General features: G+C 42.9%; 1 protein-coding gene across 3 annotated transcripts in view; it reads left to right on the plus strand.

Moving 5' to 3' along the window:
* The window catches only part of MYO1C (myosin IC), a 139,379-nt gene that overhangs the window by 82,885 nt on the left and 31,833 nt on the right, over nucleotides 1-24,661 (plus strand). For all 3 annotated transcript variants that reach the window (XM_050929287.1, XM_050929289.1, XM_050929288.1), the window contains exons 9-16: nucleotides 4,187-4,258; nucleotides 4,551-4,670; nucleotides 4,951-5,033; nucleotides 5,805-5,910; nucleotides 7,544-7,624; nucleotides 13,936-14,027; nucleotides 24,147-24,241; nucleotides 24,491-24,537. In XM_050929287.1, coding sequence (XP_050785244.1) covers nucleotides 4,187-4,258; nucleotides 4,551-4,670; nucleotides 4,951-5,033; nucleotides 5,805-5,910; nucleotides 7,544-7,624; nucleotides 13,936-14,027; nucleotides 24,147-24,241; nucleotides 24,491-24,537 — 696 coding nt within the window. The remainder of the gene's footprint in view (nucleotides 1-4,186; nucleotides 4,259-4,550; nucleotides 4,671-4,950; nucleotides 5,034-5,804; nucleotides 5,911-7,543; nucleotides 7,625-13,935; nucleotides 14,028-24,146; nucleotides 24,242-24,490; nucleotides 24,538-24,661) is intronic.

Raw genomic sequence — 24,661 nt, forward strand, 5'->3', positions numbered from 1 at the left:
CCCGGTGTACGAGAGGGTCCTGAACATTGCCAAGACCCTCTGGCAAACCCCATCCTCCATTCCACCCAGTTCCAAGAGGACAGAAAAAAAAAAAATTTGTCTCACAAAAGGGTTTGAATACACTGCTCTACAGCCAAAATGCTTCTGAAATAAATGTAGTCCAACTTTACTAATTCTGGGTCGCTGAGAATGGAAATGATGCTTAAAATTGTTGATTGGCTCTAGTTTTCAAGATATGCTATTGGGTCAGTATATACAACCCTTGACTTGGGAATGGCGGAGGATAAGTGAGTTATAAAGGGAAGGGATCTCAATTTAAACCAGAAATGACTAAAATACATCTTTGACTGGATCTATGAATAAATCTATGACTGGGTTTGGACAGTACTTGCTTTTTAGGCAAAACAATGAATGATGCAATCTGAAGCTGGTATTCCATCATACATGATATGAATTGGATCATGTTATTCCTAGAAGTCATGGATGATGCAATCATAACGAAGCTTACATCACTCTGCTGAACAAATTGCCCTATATCGACTCTAGAAATAATACAGTGTCATGCTCTCTTATTTGTCAGTGTTTGATTTTGCAAAGGGACACATTCCTGTTTAGCCAAAGTGAGCAGAGATGCCTCGTACTTGTGTGAACAGTGCAGATAACTTCTGCTATGTTTGTGATGAAGTGACTTTTGCATCACAAAAGTGCAGTATAACTACTATGGTTAAGAAAGCCTATCACCTTTTCTTTTGGCTGCAAAATTGGAGATCAGGACAAGAGGTGGGCCCCACACATATGCTGCAACACTTGTGCAACAAATCTTCACCAGTGGTTGAACAGGAAAAGGAAATCTATGCCTTTTGCAGTGCCAATGATTTGGAGAGAGCCAACAGATCATACCAGCAATTGTTACTTCTGCATGGTGCCTCCAATTGGGAAAGGTGTGTCAAAGAAGAAAAAGTGGACTGTGCATTATCCAAATATTCCATCAGCTATATGCCCAGTACCCCACGGAGAAGGACTGCCGGTTCGTGATGCACCAGAATCATTCTCACTTGAGTCGGATGAGGAAGAGGAAGAGGATGAAACTTCTGGTCCTGAACCATCAATGTCACAGGACCCATAGTTTCTCCCATCCTCCTCCTCTGAACCATACCTCATAACACAAGGGGAACTGACTGACCTTGTCAGGGATTTTAACTACCCAAGAGTAAGGCAGAGGTGTTGGGCTCCAGACTACAGCAGTGGAATCTCCTGGCAGGCTATCAGGGCAAATGGAGCCCATAAATGCTTGCAGACTATTGCTGGACAGTGACAAGAGATGCTCCATTTAATGAATAAAAGAGACAAGCTAAGAAGTGCCGAGTAGACACTGAATAGGACTAAACTATGTACATAAGTTTTTTGCCTTTTGTTTCATCATAAATTTTATTTATATAACCCTTCTGCTGATTTTTAAAGTGTTAATTAAACAGGACAGGTGAAATATTATCATGTAAAGCAACCATAAACACATGAAAAGACCTAGGTTTACAATTTATGATTAAAACTCTACTATCTACACAATATACATAGACATAAAATGTAAAAACTTAAATATCTTAGAAACAGTAGCCAGTTGTTTTAATTGTCATATTTGAATTCAGCACATCAAAATACATAATAAATATCACATTTTATCTCTGAAGCAGACAACTTCTCAAAAATTGTAGACCAGTGATATCTCTCACCTGTCCTGGGATCATTGGTCATGTTGGCAGCCAATGAAAAGGATAAGCAGGGGACGGTCAGTTCTACACTCAAGAATAAAGAGGCAAAGAAACTGGACTTGTTTGGTCGCAAAATTTATGCCACAGCCAGCCTCTAGTTTCAGGTGACAAACCACCAGGCCCTCTTGGGGTGTTACAGTTTTAACTTGTGGGACTCCCTCCTCAAAATTCAAGGACTCCATGTCCCAAGAGGCAGCCTCAGAGTTTGGGTCTCTGGTGGAGGGAAGACACTGTGGCAGGCTGGTGCTCCCTCTAGATGGCCTGGGATGCAACCAACTCAGCTGCTTGGGTCATGGCCTTGGTGGTGGTCATGAGGTGCAGTTCCTTGCTCCAGACTGCTGGCCTGTCCCAGCAGATGCAGGCCTCAATTGAGGACCACCCATTTGATGGTGTCGGATTAGTCTCTGACCAGATGGACGTGAGGTTGCATGGCCTGAAGGACACTCAGGCTACCCTCCGCTCACTGGGGATGCATACACCTCAGGCTTCCAGGCCACCGTTCCAGCCTCCTCTGCTGCCAAGGCAGTGACTGACTTGGCAGGGGCCTGCAGGAAGGAAAGATACAGGGTTTACCTGCCGCTGACCTTCTTCCTCCTGCTCTCCTGTCAACCTAGCCCAGTGAAACACCGCAGGGGCCAAAAGCACTTGTTTTGAGGGTGTGCTCGGGAGCAACACACCAGTCAGCGCATCGGATCTGCCCTTCCCTTTTCCTAAACTGCTTCTGCCCGTTCCGTTTTTGGCTTGGTCGAAGGTCACCTTGGACCACTGGATGTTGGACATAGTGTTATCAGGCTACGCTCTCCAGGTTACAGCTGCCCTTCCATCCCACCCCCGCTCTTCCCTATCCCTCTTCAGGGAACCTTCTCACGATCAACTCCTTGTTCAGGAGTTAAACAACCTACTGCAACTGGGGGCAGTGGAGGAGGTCCCTCAGGAAATGAAGGGGAAAGGGGTGCTAATTCCATTGTTTCCTGATACCAAAGACAAAAGGGAGCCTACGTCCCATTCTGGACTTGCTGTGGCTCAACATATTCCTTGAAAAGTTGAAGTTTCACATGGCGTCCGTGGCCTCCATGATACCCTGTACTCTGTGGCCTCCATGATACTGGTGTGCCACTCTCAATTTGAAAGATGATTATTTCCATGTCTCGATCTTCCTGGGACACAGATGGTTCCTATGCTTTAGGCCAATGCCATTTCCAATTTATGGCGCTCCTCTTTGGCTTCTCCTCGACCTCGCAGGTCTTTACAAAGTGCATGGCCCCAGTAGCCACTTACCTGAGATGCCAGAGGGTTCAGGTATACCCTTATCTCAATGACTGGTTCATCATGGGCAGATCACAGGATCAAGTGCAGAGCAGCCTTGATCTGGTGTGAGCCACGTACCGTGACCTGGGCCTGTTAGCCAACATGCAAAAGTCAACCCTTGTACTAGTGTAATGGATAGAGCTCATTGAAGCAGTTCTGCACCCTGCAAGGGCATTCCTCCCGGAGTCCCGCTTCCAAGCCATGTCGGCTGTAATATCCCGTGTAAGGGATCATCCCTTACTACCGCCCATACCTGTCTATGGCTGTTAGGTCATATGGCGGCCTGCACCTACGTGGTTTGATGTGCCCAGCTCCATCTCCGGCTGTTGCAGGCGTGGTTGGCATCAGAGTACATCCCCCAACAGACACAACCTAGACTTGGTATTCAAAGTGCTGAACCACATTTGGGCATCTCTGGCATGGTGGCTGGACCCTGTGTTGGTCTTGCAGGGAGTTTCTTTTACGGGCTCGTCCGCGTTGCTGACTCTGGTGACCGATGCTTTGGACCTCAGATGGGGAGCCCACTGGGAGAATCTCAGTACTCAAGGCTGCTGTCAGGGGTTGATTTCTCCCTTCACATAAAAGCCAAGGAGCTCAGGGCAGTTTACCTGGCCTGCCAAGGTTTTCGGTCCCAGTTGCAGGGCAAGATTGTTCAAGGAACTGAGAGGGCATAGGGCTGATAACACCTGATATACCGATGCATGAGCATGGCACTCTAGAGGGCGCCAGAGCTGACTGTATGGATACTGCTAAGGCAGAAGTCTCTTGACTGTGCACGTGGGTATGTACACACCTAGAATGGAATGGACATGAGCAACACACATCTCAAAGAACAGTTACAAAACATGGGTAACAGATTTTTTTCTGTGCACTCTGCTGGAATGGTCCAAGTAAACCAGTAATGTCCAGTCACCCTATCTTACTGTTGAGTGCATGTGCCACGAATGAGGAGTGAACCACTGTGAATCTCAGCAGTGGACAGGATGTGTTAATCAGTGAAGAGCAGGACTTGATTAGCTATGGGGTATAAAGTTTCTAATGTCTCTCTAAAACAGATGTGAAATTAATAATGCTTTCTCTAATTGAGTTTTTCTTTTGGTGGTTTGCAGCTTCTGGGGGTTGAGGGCTCTGTGCTCCGGGAAGCACTGATCCACAAGATGATCATAGCAAAAGGGGAAGAGGTGAGAACATGAGCTGGCGAACTGGGAGACATCCAGAACTGAAGCTAACTAATATGGTCTGCTTTGTAATCAGGTTAAACAGTTCTCCTTCTGGTTACAGATTTCTCACAGGTCTGAGAGGAAACTGTCTCTATATTTCTTGGTCTCATGTAACCTACTTGTGACTGACTAGTACTCAGTACCTCTGGGAGATTGTGATGTGTGCACAGCTAGTTATTAGTATTGTGTTATGAAGATTGCATCGCTCAGTGGACTGATTATTTGAATTTGTCTCTTCTCCTTCCACATACAGTTGGTCAGTCCTCTGAATCTGGAGCAGGCAGCCTATGCACGGGATGCTCTAGCCAAGGCAGTATATGGGCGCACCTTTTCCTGGCTAGTGAATAAGATTAACAAGTCTCTTGCCTACAAGGTAAATTTATCTCTCACTGGCACTCCCATGATCATACTATACGACTGTGCTACTGAGTGGGTGGGAAGAGCGAGTTCAAACTGCTGAACTAGGAAGCGAAGAAGGGGTTCAGTTCAATACTGAACAATGATTTTCTGACTGCGTTCCTCTCTCACTGAGAGGAGTGAGGACCAGACAGTAGAATATTATGGGAAGATAGCAGTGGAGGTTCATGACTGCTTTGAACCTAATGATTAAAGCTACACCAAAAAAGACGGAGTATTCTGTGTCTTTGTTACAGGGGGCAGAATGTCCAGGCTGGAGGAGTGCAACAGTTCTAGGGCTGCTTGACATTTATGGATTTGAGGTTTTCCAGCACAATAGGTTTGTTTCACTTCACTGTTTTTGAACTTTGAATAACCTTGTTTCCTTTGATTTAATCCTGTTATTTTGTTTCCTTCCCTCAATATTAGAATAATAGGCTTCCCCATGCCTGGCACTTCTTTTAATAGGAGAGGTTTATGTAACATGAGATTAGATGTCAACTTTAGGAAATCAACAAAATAGCTGCTAGTAGTAGGCAAAACCTTCTGAGCGAGAGGCCTAGTCTTAACATCTCTACATAGGGACCTCTGTGCCGAGTTGGGACCCTGCTAGAACTCAGCATTCACTACTATTTATCATCTTAATGTTTCAAGGATGCAAAACTGATTTTTGCCCATCTTGGAGCCTATCTGCATGATAGCTGTAATCACACCTGCATGCAGTTATGTGGTATGGGTATGGGTCTGGGTGTCCTCCGTCTAACTCATTTTTGTTGTAGTGTGAATGAGAGAGCACAATATAGAATTATTTTATGGAATTATATTGGAGCCTGTAACCTAACTATGGCAGATATCCATTGTTGGATTTTTAGTTTAGATAGGCCTTTATTTATATCTGCTATACCCACCTTCCTCCTTGCGTACCTCTGATGGTGCTCTCCCTCTTCTGGGGCAAATCTGGCTATTAATTGGCTCATCTCTGTAGAGCTCATATGAGTCTCTGGATCTCTTGATTTGTACCCAGATTATGCATGGTGCCCGACCAAAATGGTGCAGACTTTGTTTTACTGAAATAGTGTGGGAATGACTAATTCTTTCTGATTGTTTACAGCTTTGAGCAGTTTTGTATTAATTATTGTAATGAAAAACTGCAGCAGCTCTTCATAGAACTTACACTAAAATCAGAACAAGAGGAGTATGAGTCAGAAGGCATAGCGGTAAGAGCCAAGACCTCCTTTTGTATTGTTTCCTCTGTAGCATCTCCTATTGGGAGAGACCAGTTTATTAAAGGGAGCTGATAATAACTCACAGTATGTAAACCAAGAATTTGGAAGTAAATATTTATTTTTACCGTATTTGTCTGTGTGTGATCCACCAGAACTGGTTCATACAAAAGGGGCTTCAAACTGGGCTCTGTTTCTGCACATGCAATCACCTGCTCACAGGTGATAGCATTTATTCAAACAAAACCCATTCAGATTAGAACTAGTCCTGTTCCAGCATTAGTGATTATCTTGTTCTGTAGTCCTTTGTCTATACAATGCATAAAAATCTTAATGCTGCTCTCAGCTAAGGAAAGTTGTCTTCTAGCTTGCTGGGTTAGAAACTGTGTGTTTGGCACTGAAAGTCTTGCAGTTTTGCTCACAGCTATGATATTTGTAACTTTGAGGCTATCAAACATCAGAATTAGTCCATAAATTCTTGTCCTGTCAAGAATGCGACATAACATTGTGGCCCTTTGGCATGCATTTTGCTGCCAGAAAATGTAGATCCTACCAATTTATTTTTGGAAAATTACTATGTTTTCTTCTTGCCTTGCTTCAGAAAAACCCAAACTCCTGCCTTTCAGACATCCAAGCCAGACTTGTAAGAGGGGCAGAATGGTAATTGAGTTGTTTAATCCTTTATGTGCTACTGTTGGGATCCATGCAGTCATATAATTAAGAAATAGCAGAAGCGTCTGTGGTGGATTCTCTGCTTACTTACTGTCTGGAGATTCAGTGCAGGTACCTGGTGCTGGCTGAAAGGCACTCAAGATGCTTCACTGATGGGTACTATAGAAGAACCCAGATGGATAGGAGAATAAGGATGCTGTAAGAAATCCGTTTAGAAATTCCTTTGCTCCTCCCTCACCTTTTTGTTACTACCACCAATTAAATATATTTTGTGAATGGCCTGGTTCCCAGTTTCTGAAGAGGTTCTTTCCCTTGAATCTTGTGTTCAGAATTTGGAGACCTATTTCAGAGCAGCAACCACAGAGATTGGCTGCTCTTTGAGTTAGGGAGACTACCTTTCACAAATCTGAATGAAAGATGAGAAACTGTGATGATGTGACTCAGTGATGACCTGGAACGAAGATAAATTTTTCATTTTAGGGGGTTTGGTTTCAGGAATAGTCAGTCTTTTTGTGTGGCGTATGCATAGCAGGAGCAACAATCCCAGCTCTGTATTAGTTTAGTTCCGTAATATAAGCTTTTATATTTCTAGTTGCAACTGCCTAGTGTATTTGACTTAGACTTCTTCTAGAGAGGGACACTGTCCACTCCAGCCATATTTCAGAATAAAGAGCTTGGTTGCATAGGTTTCCCCTTTCCTTTTGACTGTGATGGGAGAAAGATGTTCACCCTCTCTCTGGCAAAACAAACAAACAAAAAACCCAGGGATCAGAAAAATAAATGTGTATTTATGGGAGAAATATATCTTTCATACTTGACATGCAGGCCTCAGGAAGACTGTTTTAAATATTTTCTATCCTCTGATATACACTGATCACTCAGACTGTTTCCTTCCAGTGCAGAATCAAGATCTTTAATCAGTCTTTAATTGTGTGTGTCTCTTTGTGAATGGCAGTGGGAAGCTGTCCAGTATTTCAATAACAAAATCATTTGTGATCTGGTGGAAGAGAAATTCAAAGGCATAATTTCTATTTTGGTGAGTTGACAAACCTGTGTTTATTTATATATATATATATATTTTTAATTGAGGATATTTAGGAGCATAATGGGAAGTGACTAGTCTTAGGTGAAAAGGAAGTGGAGGCTGGTGTACAGGTTGTTTGTGGGAGTGGGGAGTGTGAGGATTGCAGAGGGAGGTATAGAAGTGAGTAGAGCCCAGTGTTAAGTATGAACCATGTGTGGTAGACCCAGAGGATAATGGTCTTACATGCATGTTTTTGCATTTGTTGGCATTTCTAACCACACAATACTGTTTAAGAGCTTTACACTGAATAAGATAGCAGTTGCTTTTGAAGCAAAAATGTTGTAACTTATATTTTGATTGGGATAATACTGAAACCTGTATAGCTGTAATGCCATACAATGCATATGCACAAATAAATTTCTGATTAACCACATCTGAGAGTATAGAAGAAGCAAGAATCTTCCAAGAAGAAAATATCAACAGAAAACAAATGTCTGAATGCACCAACGCTCCGCCCACCCCAACCCCCCCACACCTTTAAACTGGCTGTCTAAGAGTGTCCTGCAAAGAGTCTGTTTGTTGCGGGGGAAGGGGATTCTGAGCACAGCGCCTATAGTCAAGAGCACTCTTTTTTTGGATGTTTTTCTACATTTTCAAAGGTATTGATTTCTATTGCAACACAGTACAAAGTGTACAGTGCTCACTTTATATTTTTTTATTACAAATATTTGCACCGTAAAAATGATAAAATAAATAGTATTTTTCAATTCACCTCATGCAAGTACTGTAGTGCAGTCTCTTTATCATGAAAGTGTAACTTACAAATGTAGAGAATTTTTTTATATACTGTACTCAAAAATAAAACAATGTAAAACTTTAGAGCCTACAAGACCACTCAGTCCTACTTCTTGTTCAGCCAGTCGCTAAGACAAACAAGTTTGTTTGCATTTACAGGTGATACTGCTGCCTGCATCTTATTTACAATGTCACCTGAAAGCAAGAACACGCATTTGCATGGCACTTTTGTAGTCAGCGTTGCAGGTTATTTACATGCCAGATATGCTAAACGTTTGTATGCCTCTTCATGCTTTGGCCACCATTCCAGAGGACATGCTTTCATGCTGATGATGCTCATTAAAAAAATTATGCATTAATTAAATTTGGGACTGAACTCCTTGAGGGAGAATTGGAGTGATGTGAGATTTCTAAAAAATAGCTAAAGCACTCGACCCAAGGTGTCAGAATCTGAAGTGCCATCCAAAATCTGAGAGGGACGAGGTGTGAAGCATGCTTTCAGAAGTCTTAAAAGAGTAATACTCTGATGCAGAAACTACAGAACCCTAACCACCAAAACAGAAAATCAACCTTCTGCTGGTGGCATCTGACTCAGATGATGAAAATGAACATGCGTTGGTTCTCTCTGCATTGGATCGTTCTTGAGCAGAACCCGTCATCAGCATGGACGAATGTACTCTGGAATGGTGATTGAAGCATGAAGGAACATATGAATAGTGCCATACAAACACCTGTTCTCACTTTCAGGTGACATTGTAAACAAGAAGCGGGCAGCATTATCTCCTGCAAATGTAAACAAACTTCTTTATCCGAGCAATTGACTGAACAAGAAGTAGGACTGAGTGGACTTGCAGGCTCTAAAATTTTACATTGTTTTGTTTTTAAGTACAGGTTTTTTTTGTACGTAATTCTACATTTGTAAGTCCAACTTTAATTATAAGGGACCTCGAGGTCCCTTCCAGTCCTAAAATCTATGAATCTATGAATAAAGAGATTCCACTACAGTACTTAAGTGAATTGAAAAATACTATTTCTTTTGGTTCTTTCTTACAGTACAAATATTTGTAATAAAAAATAAAGTGAGCACTGTACACTTTGTTTTCTGTGTTGTAATTGAAATCAATATATTTGAAAATGTAGAGAACATCCAAAAATATTTAAATAAATGGTATTCTATTATTGTTTAACCGTGCGATTAATTGCAATTTATTTTTTAACGTGATTCATTTTTTAATCACTTGACAGCCCTAATTTTAATTTCTCTATCCTGCCTCTCAGGTTGTAAAAATAATACAGCCATAGCAGTGTGTAGATGGGATGTTAGATGGGGTTGGATCTGAGTTACTACAGAGAGTTCTTTCCTGGGTGCTGGCTGGTGAGTCTTGCCGACATGCTCAGCGTTTAACTGATGGCCATATTTGGGGTCAGGAAGGAATTTTCCTCCAGGGAAGATTGGCAGAGGCCCTGGACTTCTTTTCGCCTTCCTCTGCAGCGTGGGGCACAGGTCACTTGCTGGGAAATTCTCTGCACCTTGAGGTCCTCAAATCGTGATTTGAAGACCTCCAATAACTCAGACATAGCTTAGGGGTTTGTTACAGGAGAGAGTGGGTGAGATTCTGTGGCCTGCACTGTGCAGGAGGTCAGAATAGATAATCATAATGGTCCCTTCTGACCTTAAAGTTTATGAGTCTATGCAGTTCAGAAGAAGCAGAATGAGCCACCACCAAAGTAGTCACCTGACCTTTGATCTCCTGCTCCCAGCAGCAGTGAGAGAGAGCAGCCACTGTGGCAGCTTAACTAAGTGGCAAAATGGATTTGCCTGGCTCTACTCCCCAAACCTAGCTGTTCTTCCTTCTGTGAAGATGGGAGAGGAATTCTCTCACCAAAGTGACTGGGATGGGAGAGGGGAGCCAAGGAAACCCAGGCTACAACATTGCTGAGCTCCTGCTGCAGGTTCGAGTGATTGTCCACATGGGTTCCACTCTTGGTGCATGTGTCCCATAAATGGAAGATTAGATTCTTTAGGGCAGTAGTATTCACTTGGGCAGTACCTGCACCCTAGATGTCCTGGATTGTCCCCCTAGTCCAAAGGCATAAAGGGAAGAGCAGGCTCAACTGTTCCTCAGTTCATTTTTACTGCTTGTGGCAATGAGACAGAACCTCTGCAGTGTCCACTTCCCTGTGCACTGTGCTGGTGTTAGCAACTTTAGTTGTTTGTTAGTTCATATAGTTATTGCCTGTTGGCTAATATTTTATATATAATTTTTCTTAGAAAAGTTGCAATGTAGGTAGGCATATACCATCTCCCCTACCCTCCCTCACACCCCCCCCCCAAAAAAAAAAGGTGCTAGCAATATGGCAGAAGCTAAATCATCAGGGTTCAAAACCTGCCTCTCATAAAGTTTCAATGCTGCATAACAACTGGTATTCCCAGTGCCTGCTCTGCCTAAGAGAGGGACATATCCCCAAGAAATATTCCCTATATTGGTCTTTCTCTAAGCACAATCAGAATGCTAGAGAAGCCCACCGGAAGTTGTTCCTCCTCAAGAGTTCAAAACGCCTTCTCAGACACTGAGACATAGCTAAAAAACAGTCTATGGTCCTCTGATCAGTTCCTCTCCATTAGTGGCCTGGTGAGCTGAGATTCCACCCCTGAGCTCTTGGGTCATATCTATTAAGAGACCCCAGTTATCCATCTTCATTCTGGCATCAGTCTTCCGATGAGCAGGAATGATGGGAGAAGGGATGAGTCAACGTCTCCTTCTCAGATGCCTGGCAAGTCAAGACACAAGCATCATCAGACTTCTGACTCATCTCAGGCTCAACCTCCTAAGGGCCAAAAGTCTGAAAAGGTCCCATAAAGTGCCCCAGTACAGATTACTAGGAGAGCCCCAGTTGTACCCACCATATCTGCAGACTGTTCTTTCTCTCAGTACCCAGAACCATGTTCTTCAGTACCCAGCAATACTTGCTGTCTTGGTACCCAAAGCATACAGAGTACCAAGTGACTTTGGGCTCGATATTACAGCTGTGTCTCCTAGAGAGGCTGAGGATGGTGATATCTAAGCCACCAACTACTGCGCTGTTGGTACAGCAAGTCAGGGAGGTATCTCCAGTACCAACTTCTCCCTTTATATGCAGGGCACTCTGGATAGAATGGTCCCTTGCTTGGAGGAAGTGTACTCTTTCTCCTCATCCCCATCTAGACACATCTCCCACCCACTTGCCTTCCCCCTGGGGTACCATACTGGGAACCAGGAAGGCACTTGAGGGAGAATTCTACAAAGGAAAGTAGGAGAAGACCTGGACTCATAAGAAACATTTATCTTGGTACCCTCCTGTGTGTCTCCCACCTCAGTTCTTATATCCCTATCAACACTGTCTTTACTGGACTCACTGGGGTGTATAGCCGTATTTGTGTAAGCCTGCATCATCTGCCCCTTGCAGGGTTAGATCCCTCTCCCCTTCAAAGACACAATATGGACTGTCCCAGCCAGGCCAATTAGTGAAGACCCAGATCCTGGAAAGAAATGAGGAGGAGGAAAATGATGAGGAACAACCACCACAAGGGGAAGAACAACTTGTTCCTGCTGTGATCTCATCCTTCCCCGATGAGGCAGTAAGCCGCTCTAAGTCTTGTTCAGTGGATGGTCTTAAATTATTCCAAGAGCTCATTAAACACATGCAGAGATAGTGGATATACCACTAGAAGTAATGCAGCAGTAATCCCACGAGCTCCTGGATATCTTGCACCCTTCCTTGCCCAACAGGCTCCCCATGCCATTTAATGAAAGATCATTGGAGCCCACAGATGACGTATGGCATACACCAGCCTTGATACTGGTCACATCCAAGCTAGCAGAAAGAAGGTGCCGTGTCCCTTACTAGGGATTTGAATACTTTTATTCCCTCTCAGTACCACATTTGCCTGTAGTAGCTGCTGTCAAGGAAAGGTAAAAAAATAACAAATACCTCCTAGAGACGGACACAAAGAAACTAGACCTTATCTTGTGCAAGGTTTACTCATTAGTCAGGCACCAGGTGTGTGGGTGTGTGTGTGTGTGGCTAATTATCACACTCTCCTCTCCACTGGAGCTGGAATAAGCTGTCTTAGTTTCTGGACAAGCTACCACAGGACCATTGAGAGGAGCTGAGAGCCATCATGACTGAGGGGCATTTGATAGCCCACACTTCCCGATAGGCTTCACTGGATGTGTCTAACAGCACAGTGTGTACTGTGGCTACATTGGTGACAATGAGGTCGTCTCCCTGGCTGTAGTCCTAGGGAATCCCCAGGGAGGAACAAATAACAATTGCAGATCTTTTCTTTGAGGGCAGTGAACTTCTTAATTCTAAAATGAACAAGACCCTCCATTTTTTTTTAGAAGACCCCAGGGCAAATGTGTGTTCACTGGGTCTGTATTTTCCATCCCCAAAAAGGAAACAAACAAGACAACAGGCTTGCTTCAGGTAGCATCCTTGTACCCAGTATTTTCAATCCTAGAGCACTTCTGAGCTGCCTTAGGGTGCTCTACTAGTTCAGTGGCATCATCCTGCACTGCAAACTTGTGAAGCAACTATCAGGGCTTTGCTGCAGATATATTCTCTAAACACTATAAGTAATGTATTCATGTCAGTTAAGCAGGGCTCAGTAGGAGCATCTTGCAGGCTGTTGTTGGATGCTAAACCCCCTCCTGTATTGCTGTTCTGAATGCAAAGCAACCAGCGAGCTAGTGATAGGTAGGTTAGTGGCAGTTGAGGATGAGTAGATCTTGCATTATCTATTTATAAAAACCAAAAAAAAGTAAATGTGTATAGAAACTGTATATATTTAACTGTTTTCCTCTTCTCCCTTTGGAGGTCATTTGTATTCTTAGGTTGTCAGCAATTGAAGCAGGAAGCAAGTCTTTTTGTGTATTTTTACAACACTCAGCAAAATGGGGCACTTATTACAGTTACAGGCACTGCTGTAATACTAACTCTAAATAATAATGTCATATATTCTTGCTTAATTAGCACAGAAAATTGGAGGGCAAACCTAATCAGTTTCTTTCTTTGAGACTTCCTAACCCAGTCTAAATTCCTTTCTTTTTTAGAATCAATTCTGTACATAGATTAGAGTTATAGGGCTCGATCTGATTTTATTTTATGGTCATATTTTAATTGTGCTGCTCTTGAAAACTCAACTGAACTGTGGGAGTAGGCAAGTTCTTTGTATGCAGGGAGACGACCTCTCACCAAAAGTCAAAGTTTACTTGTCTTCATCTGCTGGCTGGAAAGAATCTGAAAATCTAACTAGTCTCCAAGAAGAAAAAAATTCTCCTTTTCAGCACAGCAGTTCTTTGTTATGTGAGTGAATTAGGCAGCCTCTCTAGTACAAGACAGAAAACTGCTAGAGAAACCAAATGGAGGGCACCATTTTAGTGAGATGGGGGTGGATCTGGCTTGCATGCTGACACGTATAGAAGGAAATGTTGAAAATGTGCATTTTGTTGTATTGCTATGTGTGTTGATTCCCTGCTGTACAGGATGAGGAGTGTCTGAGACCTGGGGATGCCACAGACATGACATTTTTGGAGAAGCTGGAGGAAACGGTGAAGAACCATCCTCATTTTCTCACGTGAGTGTTCAAGTAGCTGTTGCTAGTTTTGTCTTTATGAGGAGGGACAAAATACAGAATAAAGCCAATGGGTTTTAAATATACCCAGTCTCTGCTGTACCTATTACTGTATTTGTATTACAGTAGCACCCAGAGGTCCCAGTCATAGTGGGTCCCCATTGTGCTTGGAAGTGCATAAAAGCAAAAGATACTTGTTGTCCCAAAGAGCTTAGATTCTAAGGCTAGGTCTATACTACACTGGGATTGACTCTCTGAGATTGATCCACCTGTGGTAGATTTAGCGGTTCTAGTGAAGACCTACCAAATCAACAGCTCTCCAGTCAACCCCTGTACTCTACCCCCTACAAGAAGAGTAAGGTAAGTTGACAGGAGAGTTTCTGCCGTGCGGTGTAGGCCTTGCGGTAACTTGACCTAAGATATGTCGGGTCCAGCTACATTATTCAGGTAGCTGGAGTTGCGTAGTGTAGGTCAACTTACCATGGTAGTGTAGACATAACCTCAGTTAAGACAACAGAATAAGTGGGTATAACTAACAAAAATAAGGCTAAAAAGAGAAAAGAATAGTAGTGATGTTATGGTGGAAGTCTGTTATAGACCATCAAATCAAGAAGAGGAAGTGGATGAGACATTCTTCAAATAACGAGGAGCCCAGTAGCACCTTAAGGACTAACAGATTTATTTGGGCATAAGCTTTCATGGGTAAAAAACCCACTTCCTCAGATGCATGGAGTGAAAATTACAGATGCAGGCATAAATTTACTGACACATTCTCTCCTCTTCTTGTACCAGTATATTTATGCTGGCATCTGTAATTTTCACTCCATGCATCTGAAGAAGTGGGTATTTTACCCACAGAAGCTTATGCCCAAATAAATCTGTTAGTCTTTAAGGTGCCACCAGACTCCTCGTTGTTTTTGTGGATACAGACTAACACGGCTACCCCTCTGATATTCTTCAAATAGGTAACAAGATTAGCTAACACACATGAGCTAGTGTTAATGGGGGATTTTAATTTCCTTGATATCTATTGGAAAACTAATACAGCCAAAGGTGGTAATGGAATCATAGAAATGTAGGACTGAAAGGCAACTCAGTAGGTCACCTAGTCCAGTCCCCTGCATTGAGGCCTCACTAAGTATTATCTAGACTATTTCACAAAGCTGAAAACAATTAGGGACCAAATCAACTAGGAGAAAGAATTTAATCAGGAAAATATGAATTATGATTGAGAATAATTTAAGAACACCTTACTAGATGCCCCAAAACCACAATCCCATGATCAAGGAAGAAGGCTATGCTGGTTAAAAATAGAACCTGGATTAGAGGGGAAGTGAGGGTAGCTGTAAATGCACGCACACATGTGCATGCGCACGCAGTTGACAGTAATGACTATAAATCAGAAATTAAGAATTGTAGACTGTTGATAAGGGAAGCCAAGGGACACAACGGGAACACATGCCAGCATAATAAAGAACAATAAGAAGGTGTTTTTAAATTCTGACAATGATTTTGGTCCTTTACTAGATGGAAGTGATAGAAATGTTCAATAAATATTTCTTTTCTGTATTTGGGGGAAGAAACAACTGATGCAGTCTCATCACATGGTGATAAGTCTTTCCATTCCACTAGTATTTTGGGAGGATGTTAAACAGAGGCTATTACATTCAGATGTTTTAAAATCAGGTGGTCCAGATAACTTGCATCAAGAGTTTTAAAAGAGGTAGCCGACAAGTTCACTGGACCAATAATATTGATTTTCAGTATGTCTGGTTAAGTTCCAGAATACTGGAAGATAGCGAATGTTGTTCCAATTTTTAAAAAGGATAAACTGGGTGACCCGGGTAATTATAGTCCTGTTGGTCTGACATCGCTCCCAGGCAAGATAATGGAGTGATTGACACGGGACTCGATTAGTAATGAACTAAAGAGAGATAATGAATTAATGCAATCAACATGGATTAATGGAAAATAGATCTTGTCAAACTACCTTGATATCTTTTCTTGTTGAGATTACAAGTTTGACTGATATAAGTAATAGTGTTAGACTTCTGTACAGCTTTTGAGTTGGTGCAGTGTGACATTTTGATTAAAAAATAGAATGATATTAAATTACCATAGCACATATTAAATAAATTTAAAAACCAGTTAACTGATAAGTCTCAAAATGTAACCGTCAACAGGGAATTGTAGTGAAATGTCTGTTTCTAGTGGTGTCTTGCAGGGATTGAATCTTGACCCAATACTATTTAATATCTTTATCAGTTATTTGGAAGAAAACATAAAATCATCACTGAGTTTGCAGATGACACAAAAATTGGGGGAGTGGTAATTAAAGAAGAGGGCAGGTCACTGATTCAAAACAATCTGGATCACTTGGTAAACTGGATGCAAGCAAACAATATGTGTTTTATTATGCATAAATGTGTAAAACTGGGAAGAAAGAATGTAGGCCATACTTATAGGATATGTCCTGTAAGTTCTTAGTATGTGTAGGGGATATCTGAAAGTTGAGGAAACAACTAGGAGGTTATCCATTTTGGATCTGGTTTTGACCAACAGGGATGAATTAGTTGCAAATGCGAAGGTGGTTGGGAACTTGGGAGGAAGTGACCATAATCTGACAGGATTCAAGATACTAAGGAAAGGAGGACATGTGAACAACAAAAAGGACACCGGACTTCAGAAAGGCAGACTTCAACCAACTCTGAGAAATAGTAGACATGGCTCCACAGAGAGACCAGTTAGGAAGAAAAGGAATTGAAGGGGATTGGCAGTTCCTAAAAGATATAATACTAAAAGTTCAGCATCAAGTAATTCCTATGCAGAGAAAAGAGTTTTATATATCTAAAAACCCAGTTGGATACATATAGGAAATGGAAGGACGGGAATGTCACTAAGGAAGTGGACATGAGAATAGCATGAGCGGGTAGGAACAAAATCAGGAAAATCCAGGCAAGGAATGAGTTGCAACTGGAAAGAAATATTAGAGATAACAAGAAGGGCTTCTACAAATATTAGACAAAAAAGAACGATCAGGGATGGTGTGGGTCTGCTGCTTAATGGAGAAGGTGAACTGGTAACCAAAGATGATGATAAGGCGGAGCTGCTCAGTGCCTACTTTGCTTCAGTCTTCACACAAACAAAATAACATGACCAGATGACTGACTGAGTTATCAGAAACAATAAAAGGGAGGGGACCCAGATCAGGATAAGTTTTAAAAAAAAACGAAACAAAACCCCACATCAGAGATCTTCTGACTAAATTGAATGAATTCAGGTCATCGAGGCCTGATGCTGTTCATCCCAGGGTGCTGAAGGAATTAGCTGAAGAAATCTCAGAGCCACTAGCAATAGTATTTACTATCTCATGGATGACAGTAGAGGTCCTGGAAGGCTGGAGAAAGCTAATGTAGTGCCCATCTTTAAAAAGGGGAAAAAGGAGGAGCCAGGGAACTATAGACCAGTCAGCCTCACCTCAGTACCTGGGAAGCTAACTAGAGCAATATATAAAACATTCAATTTGCAAATATATGGAGGATGAAGGGGTGATCACTAGCTACCGGCATAGATTTGCTAAGAACAAATCTTGCCAAGCAAGTTTGATTTCATTCTTTGCCAAGGTAATTGGTTTGGTGGGTAGGAGGAATGGGATGGACATAGTACAAGTGGACTTCAGCAAGGCTTTTGACACAGTCCCACATGACGTTTTCATAAGTAAACTGGAGAAATACAGATTCTTCTTTGAGTACCTGTTCATGTCAATTCCAATCAGGTGCGTGCGTGCTGTGTGCATGACAGCTGGAAGATTTTTCCCCTATCAGTATCCAGAGGGTCGGCCTGGGTGCCCGCTGGAGTCACACCTTCATGGTGCCCAATAGAGGGCCCCGCTGACCGGACCCCCACTTGGTTCCTTCTTGTGACGGCTATTTGGAACTCCCTACTGCTCTTGCCTCAACAAGTGCGTGCTTTGCAGTATCTCTGTCCTCGTGTACATAGTTAGATTTAGCAGCATAGTAGTTTTATAGTTAGTGTAGGTTTTCTTACAAGTTTCCTTTGGGGGTCTTTCCCCCTGACGTTTTTCCCTGGCACCGTGGTATGCCTGAGTACCTGGGCTTTAAACTGTGATCTGATTGTGGTAGGTTTATGCCAAGAAGTGATCCGCACTTGTCACGTCTGAAATGTCTAGGCATGGGGCATCTCAGAGATTGCTGCAAAATCTGTAAGGGTTTTCTCCTCAGGACCCTTAAGGACAGAGAGCAGCACCTCCGAGTCCTACTTATGGAGGCAGCTCTTCGGCTCCAGTCTGAGCACGCTGCGATTGACCCAGCCTCGAGCGCCACATCCTCGGTATGCAGTATGCTGGCACTGTCACCAAGAGAACTGGTGCCGAGGAAGGGTGCAGAGACCCTCGGCTCCGCCCACGGGGAGGCATTGGTGAGGCACCGCTCTCACTCCCTAATGTCCCATCAGAAGAAAAAGGTAGATAGAGGGTGCTCCCCAGCTAGGTCTAAGGATCATTTAACCAGCAAACCCCCATCAGGCACTCAGTCAGCTCCCGTTGACTCCTGCCCCAGGAGGGGTGCAGTCGAGTCCGGACCTGCGCCACTCACCGGGCCGCCACTGCAAGGACATACAACTCCTCTCCATGCTGGAAACATTCGATTCAGCAGTGGACCTGTTGGCACTCAGGGCACCACCCTCGCGTCTTAGGGGGGAGAGGTTGCCAGCACTGATCTCAGGCCCAGTACATTCTATAGGCAAACCGGGGATAATATCTGCCATAAGGCCATCCCCACTGCATCAACCACCGACAGTGAGGTCTCTGTAAGGAAGCTGCTCCAGTCCCCAAGCTGGCATCGATCCCCAGCACCAAGGCTCCACTCCTCCCCTGGTCAAAAAATCTCCCAGCTGTCGTGCACGTAGCACATAAACACCTGATTGGAATGAACAATACATCTCAAAGAAAAACAGTTATGAGAAGGTGAATAACCGTTTTTTTTTTTTTAGTGGAACTACCATTAAGTGGATACATAAGGGGTTAAACAACCACAAAGAATAACTGTTAATGATGTCAGATTAGAAGGATGTCTCAAGTGGGGTTCCATGGGGATCTGTTCTGGGTCCCGTGTTGTTTAACGTCTTTATTAATGATCTGGATGCAGGAATGAGTATGCTACTGATCAGATTTACAGATGACAACAAGCTTGGGAGTGGGAGGATTGTAAACACTTTAGAGGATAGAACTAAAAATCAAAGGGATCTTGATAAAATTTAGAGAACTGGGCTACAGATAACAAAATGAAATTCAACAAAGACGAATGTAAGGTGCTACATTTAGGGAAGGAAAAACCAAATACAGAATGGGGGATAACTGGCTTGGTGGCAGCAGCAGCACTACTAAGAAGGATCTGGGAGTTGTGGTGGATCCCAAGCTCAACATGAGTCAACAATGTGATGCTGTTACAAAAAAGCAAATGCAAGTCATTGGAGGTGATAGTATCGCTCTACTCAATGCTGGTTAGGCCTCAGCTGGAGTACTGTGTCCAATTTGGTCATCACTTTATAGAATGGATCCTTTCCAGTTTCTCTACATCCTGAGTCAAGCAATAAAGATGATCAAAGGGATTGAATACAAGACACATGTTTAGTTTGGAAAAAAGGGGACGGGGGAGACATGATAGCAGTCTTCAAATGCTTGAAAGGCTGCCATTAAAAAGGATGGAGGAAAATTGTTCTCTCAAGCTACACAGGGCAGGAGAAGAGGCAATGGATTCAAACTACAGCATAGCATATTTAGATTAAATCATAGGGAAAACTTCCCAACTGACTGGAAACTCCTTGTATTGGTGGAAAGTTCAATTTAATGTCTGCATGGGCGTCCCTTTCTTCTGCCCAGGTCTAACTACGACAATGGGCACATTACTGTTAGGGTTAGGAGCACTCCTCAGCACACTCACAACTCAGCAGTACAGCCATCTCAGGAAACCAGCCTCCATATCAACTTGTTATAACTCAGGGCAGTCAGAAATGACTGCTTTCAGTTCCTAGCCCTCATCAAGAGCAAATCAGTCAGAATCATTATGGACAGTGCGGCTTCCATGTTCTGTATCATCAAACAGAGAGGAACAAGACTGCTTCCCTGTGTGCTGAAGCTATAAAGTTATGGTACTCATGTGTAGGCCATCAGATTTAGATCTCAGCCATTTACCTTCCTGTAGTCCAGTGACTTTGTGCTCAGGAGGCGCTTCTCACCACACTATATAAATGGGAGTTGGACTCTCAAATCCTTCATGGGATATTCCAGATGTGGGACTTCCACGGAAACTATTCACTACATTCAACAACAGGAAGTGCCCCTAATTCTGCACAAGACGAGACCTTGGTCACCTCTCTGTGGAAGATGCCTTTCTGCTTCCTTGGACAAAGGGCCTGTTCTGTGCATTCCTTCCAACACCATTAATTCTAAGAGTGATGAACAAGATCAGGCAAGGACATGGCCAAGGTTATCCACGTAATACTGACCTGGCCAAGGCAAAGTTGTTCGCCTTACCTGCTTCACCTCTGTGTCCAGCTGGTGCTCAAGCTTCTGACCATTCTTCTTCTTCTTCTCCCAGGATGTGAGTCTTGCTTCACCCCAACCTAGAGGTCCTCTGTCTCCAAGCATGGCTCCTAGATTGCTCACAGGATTAGAATCCACCTGCTCAACAGCAGTACAACAAGTATTACTAAACAGTAGAAGGGAGTCAACTCATATTACTTGCCTTCAGATGTGGAAAATGTTCAACCACTAGTGTCACCGTGTCACGGAGTGTGGGGGAGTCCGGCCCTGCACCCCTCTTCCTGGGACCCACAGTGACTCTCGGCCAGCCAGTAAAACAGAAGGTTTATTGGACAACAGGAACACAGGTTACAGCAGAGCTTGCAGGCACAGTCAGGACCCCTCCATCGAGTCCTTCTGGGCTTTCAGGGTGCTTGGATCCTAGCTAGGATACCCTGAATTCCGCCCACACAGCCCCAAGCCCAAACTCAAACTGCTTCCCTCCTGCCGCTCCCTTCCTTTGTCCCCATCCCGGGCAAAGGTGTTGACCTTTCCCCTCCCTTACCTAGCTCAGGTTACAGGCCCTGGCATTGTCCATCCCCTAAAGTCCTCCCCTGCTCTCCCACTCCCCACACAGACAGTCCCTACTGCATCACACACCGTCACTACCTTGTGCTTGAATCTTCTTTGTTCTCAGCCAACTTGAATTATCTGGCAGATTTAAAAATTTGGTTTTATCAATTATCTCTGTTAATCTCGCCACAATACCAGCATTTCATTCCCCACTAGAGAGTTTTTTTATTTTTTCTCCCCTTCTGTTCTTGAGGTTTATTAAGGGTCTGGGGAATCTTTATTCCCAGGTTAAGGATCCTACTCTGACATGGGATCTCAATCTAGTACTTAGATACCTTATCAGACCTCCGTTTGATCCTGTTGCTGCTTGCTGCTTGCCTCACTTATCTATTAAGACAACCTTTCTAGTAGATATCACACCCGCCCACAGAATTGGAGAAATTGTAGTCTTGATCGCAGACCTCTCACTTATTGTATTTTTCAAGGACAAGGTCTCCCTATGACCGCACCCAAAGTTCTTATCTGGGTTGCTGTCAAATTTACATCTTAGTCTATTCATCTACCGGTATTTTTTTCTAAACCACATAAGTCTCAGTGGGAGACTTCCCTTCATATGTTGATGTACAATGGGCATTGGCCTTTTAACTGGACATGACCAAACAATTTTGGATATCACCTAGATTCTGTCTCCATTGTAGATAGATCAAAGGGGTCCATGATCTCTTCACAGAGACTGTTGAGATGGATCTCTGAGTGTGTTATTTCCTGCTGTGGTGCTGCTAGTGGTTTTCCTCTCCAGAGGATTGTAGCACACTTTACCAAATCGCAAGCAACTTCTTCAGCTTTACTCAAAAACATTCCAGTGTGTGAGATATCCAGACTTACTATGACTTCAGTGAGTACTTTTTCTAAACACTATGCCTTGGTCCATGCTGTAGATCGGATGCAGCACTTGGTTCTGCTGTATTGTCTTCAGTCTTGGACTTGATTCCGAAGCTTCCTCCTTGTGAGGATACTGTTCAGGAATCACCTGAAGTGGAGCACCCATAGGGATGCTACTCAAGAAGAAGAAAAGGTTACTCACCTTGTGTAGTAACTGTGGCTCTTTGAGATGTGTCCCCCGACAGGTGCTTCACTATCTCCTCTGCTTCAGACTGTTTTTGTTGGACATTCGGATAGAGAAGGAACTGAGGGCAGTTCGTCCATGCAGCACTATATACTGTTGCAGCATGGCACAAGGTTATACAGAGCGCATGCACAGGCTGAATGGACACTGCTAATGGAAAATCTCCAATCAAAGGCTCAAGAGGCACATGTACACCTGAAGTGGATAACCCATGGGGACACACATCTCAAAGAACCACAGTTGCCACACCTTTTCATTGTTTTCATCAATACCACTGCCTGCCCAGTTATTCCCCATTTTGTATTAGTTTTTAATTCTAATCCTGTCCTCCAAAGAGCTAGCAACCCCTCCCAGTTTGGGGTCATCCAGAAATTTTATAAGCATAGTCTACATCCAAATAATTAATGAATCATTATTGAAAATGTTGAATAGTTCCATACAAAGGACAGACTCCTGTGGGACCTCACTAGATAGATCCTCTGAGTTTGACAGTGATAATCACTAACTGTTCTGAGATTGATTCAGGTGCTTCCTTAAGTACCCTACATAATTCATCAGGCCCTGCCAACTTGAATAGACCTAACTTATCTAAATAGCCTTCAACTTGTTCTTTCCCTTTATAACACAACAATAAAAAACAAGCAGCATAAATACAGTAAAAATATACAAGAAATAAAATTACTTATAACACAGAAATGTAGAAAGAACTGAGATAATCATCCGTACACATTTCATACAGGAGAGAGGCCTACAAAAACAGAGTAGGTACAAGAGAAATCAGACACTAAAGGTCATTGTTAGGTTCCTCAGATAAAAAGAAATCTGAAGAACTTTAAAGAAGTTTTTAATTTAATCCTCTATTTCAAAAATAGCCAATGCAATCACTAAATAAAATCTTAACACAGGAGTCAGGAGAGTGTAAATATCCAGACAAACTGCTGAATGTTAAATAGTTTGCAAACCAGAGAAACAATTCAGGACGATCAGCCAGAAAACTCTTGCAAGAGTCCAAACTAGGAATAAGTAGAGCATGGACTGGAAATGTATGATTTTTAGTGAGATTTAAACAATACTGCTGCTATTGTAGTGAATCTTCCTTTAGTTTTTTTATGTAGCACCATTCACTGTGGCTTTCTGCTTTCTAGTTGACATTCTGGGATATTGCCCCTTCTTTGACTCTAATAAAGTATCTCTACGGCCTTCACACAAATTTTGCGGGTTTGCAGTCCCTAATTTTGCCCTTCAGGTTGCTTTATCTCCATTTCATAGAATCATAGGAATGGAAGGGACCTTGAGAGGTCATCTAGTCCAGTCCCCTGCATTCATGACAGAACTAAGTATTATCTAGACCATCCCTGACAAGTGTTTGTCTAACTTGTGCTTAAAATTTTTAGAATGGTAATTTTAAAAACTGCAACATCAATAAGCCAGGTCTTTTCAAAAATCCCTGAACCTTTTCATATTCTCAATTCAAGGTCTGAATGGCATCATCCTTGTGACAACCTCCCAGAGTGGGTTCCCTGATAACTTAATCTCTGTTACCAGAAACCTTCAGGTCTCTGGCCTGCTGTCTCCAGTTTGATTTCACATGCACGCAGAGTTGATCCCCTTTCTTCTAAAAAGTTAATCACTTATCCCTTTTGGAACAAGTCCAAATATTTTTTCTGGTATTGGAGTGATAGTTGCTGTTCTGTGGCTCCCATTTACCTTAGTATTGCTGTTCCTAGAGAGAAACACAGTGTCAGATTACCTGTTTTCCTCCGGTCCTATCCCTCTGCCAAGAGCTGTGATGGTTCTGTACTTAGCATCAGTAGTACATGTAGATGAATCCTATTTGAGGCTAGTATCTTCTCCCCATTAAGCCTTTTTGCTTTCTCCCCAGACATAAGCTGGCTGACCAGAAGACTCGGAAGTCTCTAGGCCGAGAAGAGTTCCGTCTCTTGCACTATGCTGGAGAGGTCACCTACAGTGTCACAGGTAAATGTTACACAACAACTGCACCATTGCCTAACACCAGGGTCACTTTTCTTTCCCGTTTTCCCCCACTTCAGACAGTTACTTCCTTTTTCTCCTCCTATCTCCTGTTGTTCAGATTAATACATTCACACAATATCTAAATATGTAATTTGATTAATCAAATTACTTTTCCAGCTCAAGGTCCTGCCTTACTGAGGAGGACTTCCCATGAAACAGCCACAGCAGATTGAGTTGTTTGTTTTTCTCTAGGTTTTCTGGATAAAAACAATGACCTTCTATTTCGGAACCTGAAGGAGGTGAGTGTCGATAGAGAACTGCCTGTTTTGTGGAGCATTGTAAAGGATCAAGCTGAGAATGGAGAGGGCTCTGAAGGTATCATCTCTGTCTTGGACCTTTCAGTCTTCAGGATGCATTGTTCAC

This window comes from Gopherus flavomarginatus, chromosome 19, assembly GCF_025201925.1.
Source record: "Gopherus flavomarginatus isolate rGopFla2 chromosome 19, rGopFla2.mat.asm, whole genome shotgun sequence".
NCBI classification, from domain to species: domain Eukaryota; kingdom Metazoa; phylum Chordata; order Testudines; family Testudinidae; genus Gopherus; species Gopherus flavomarginatus.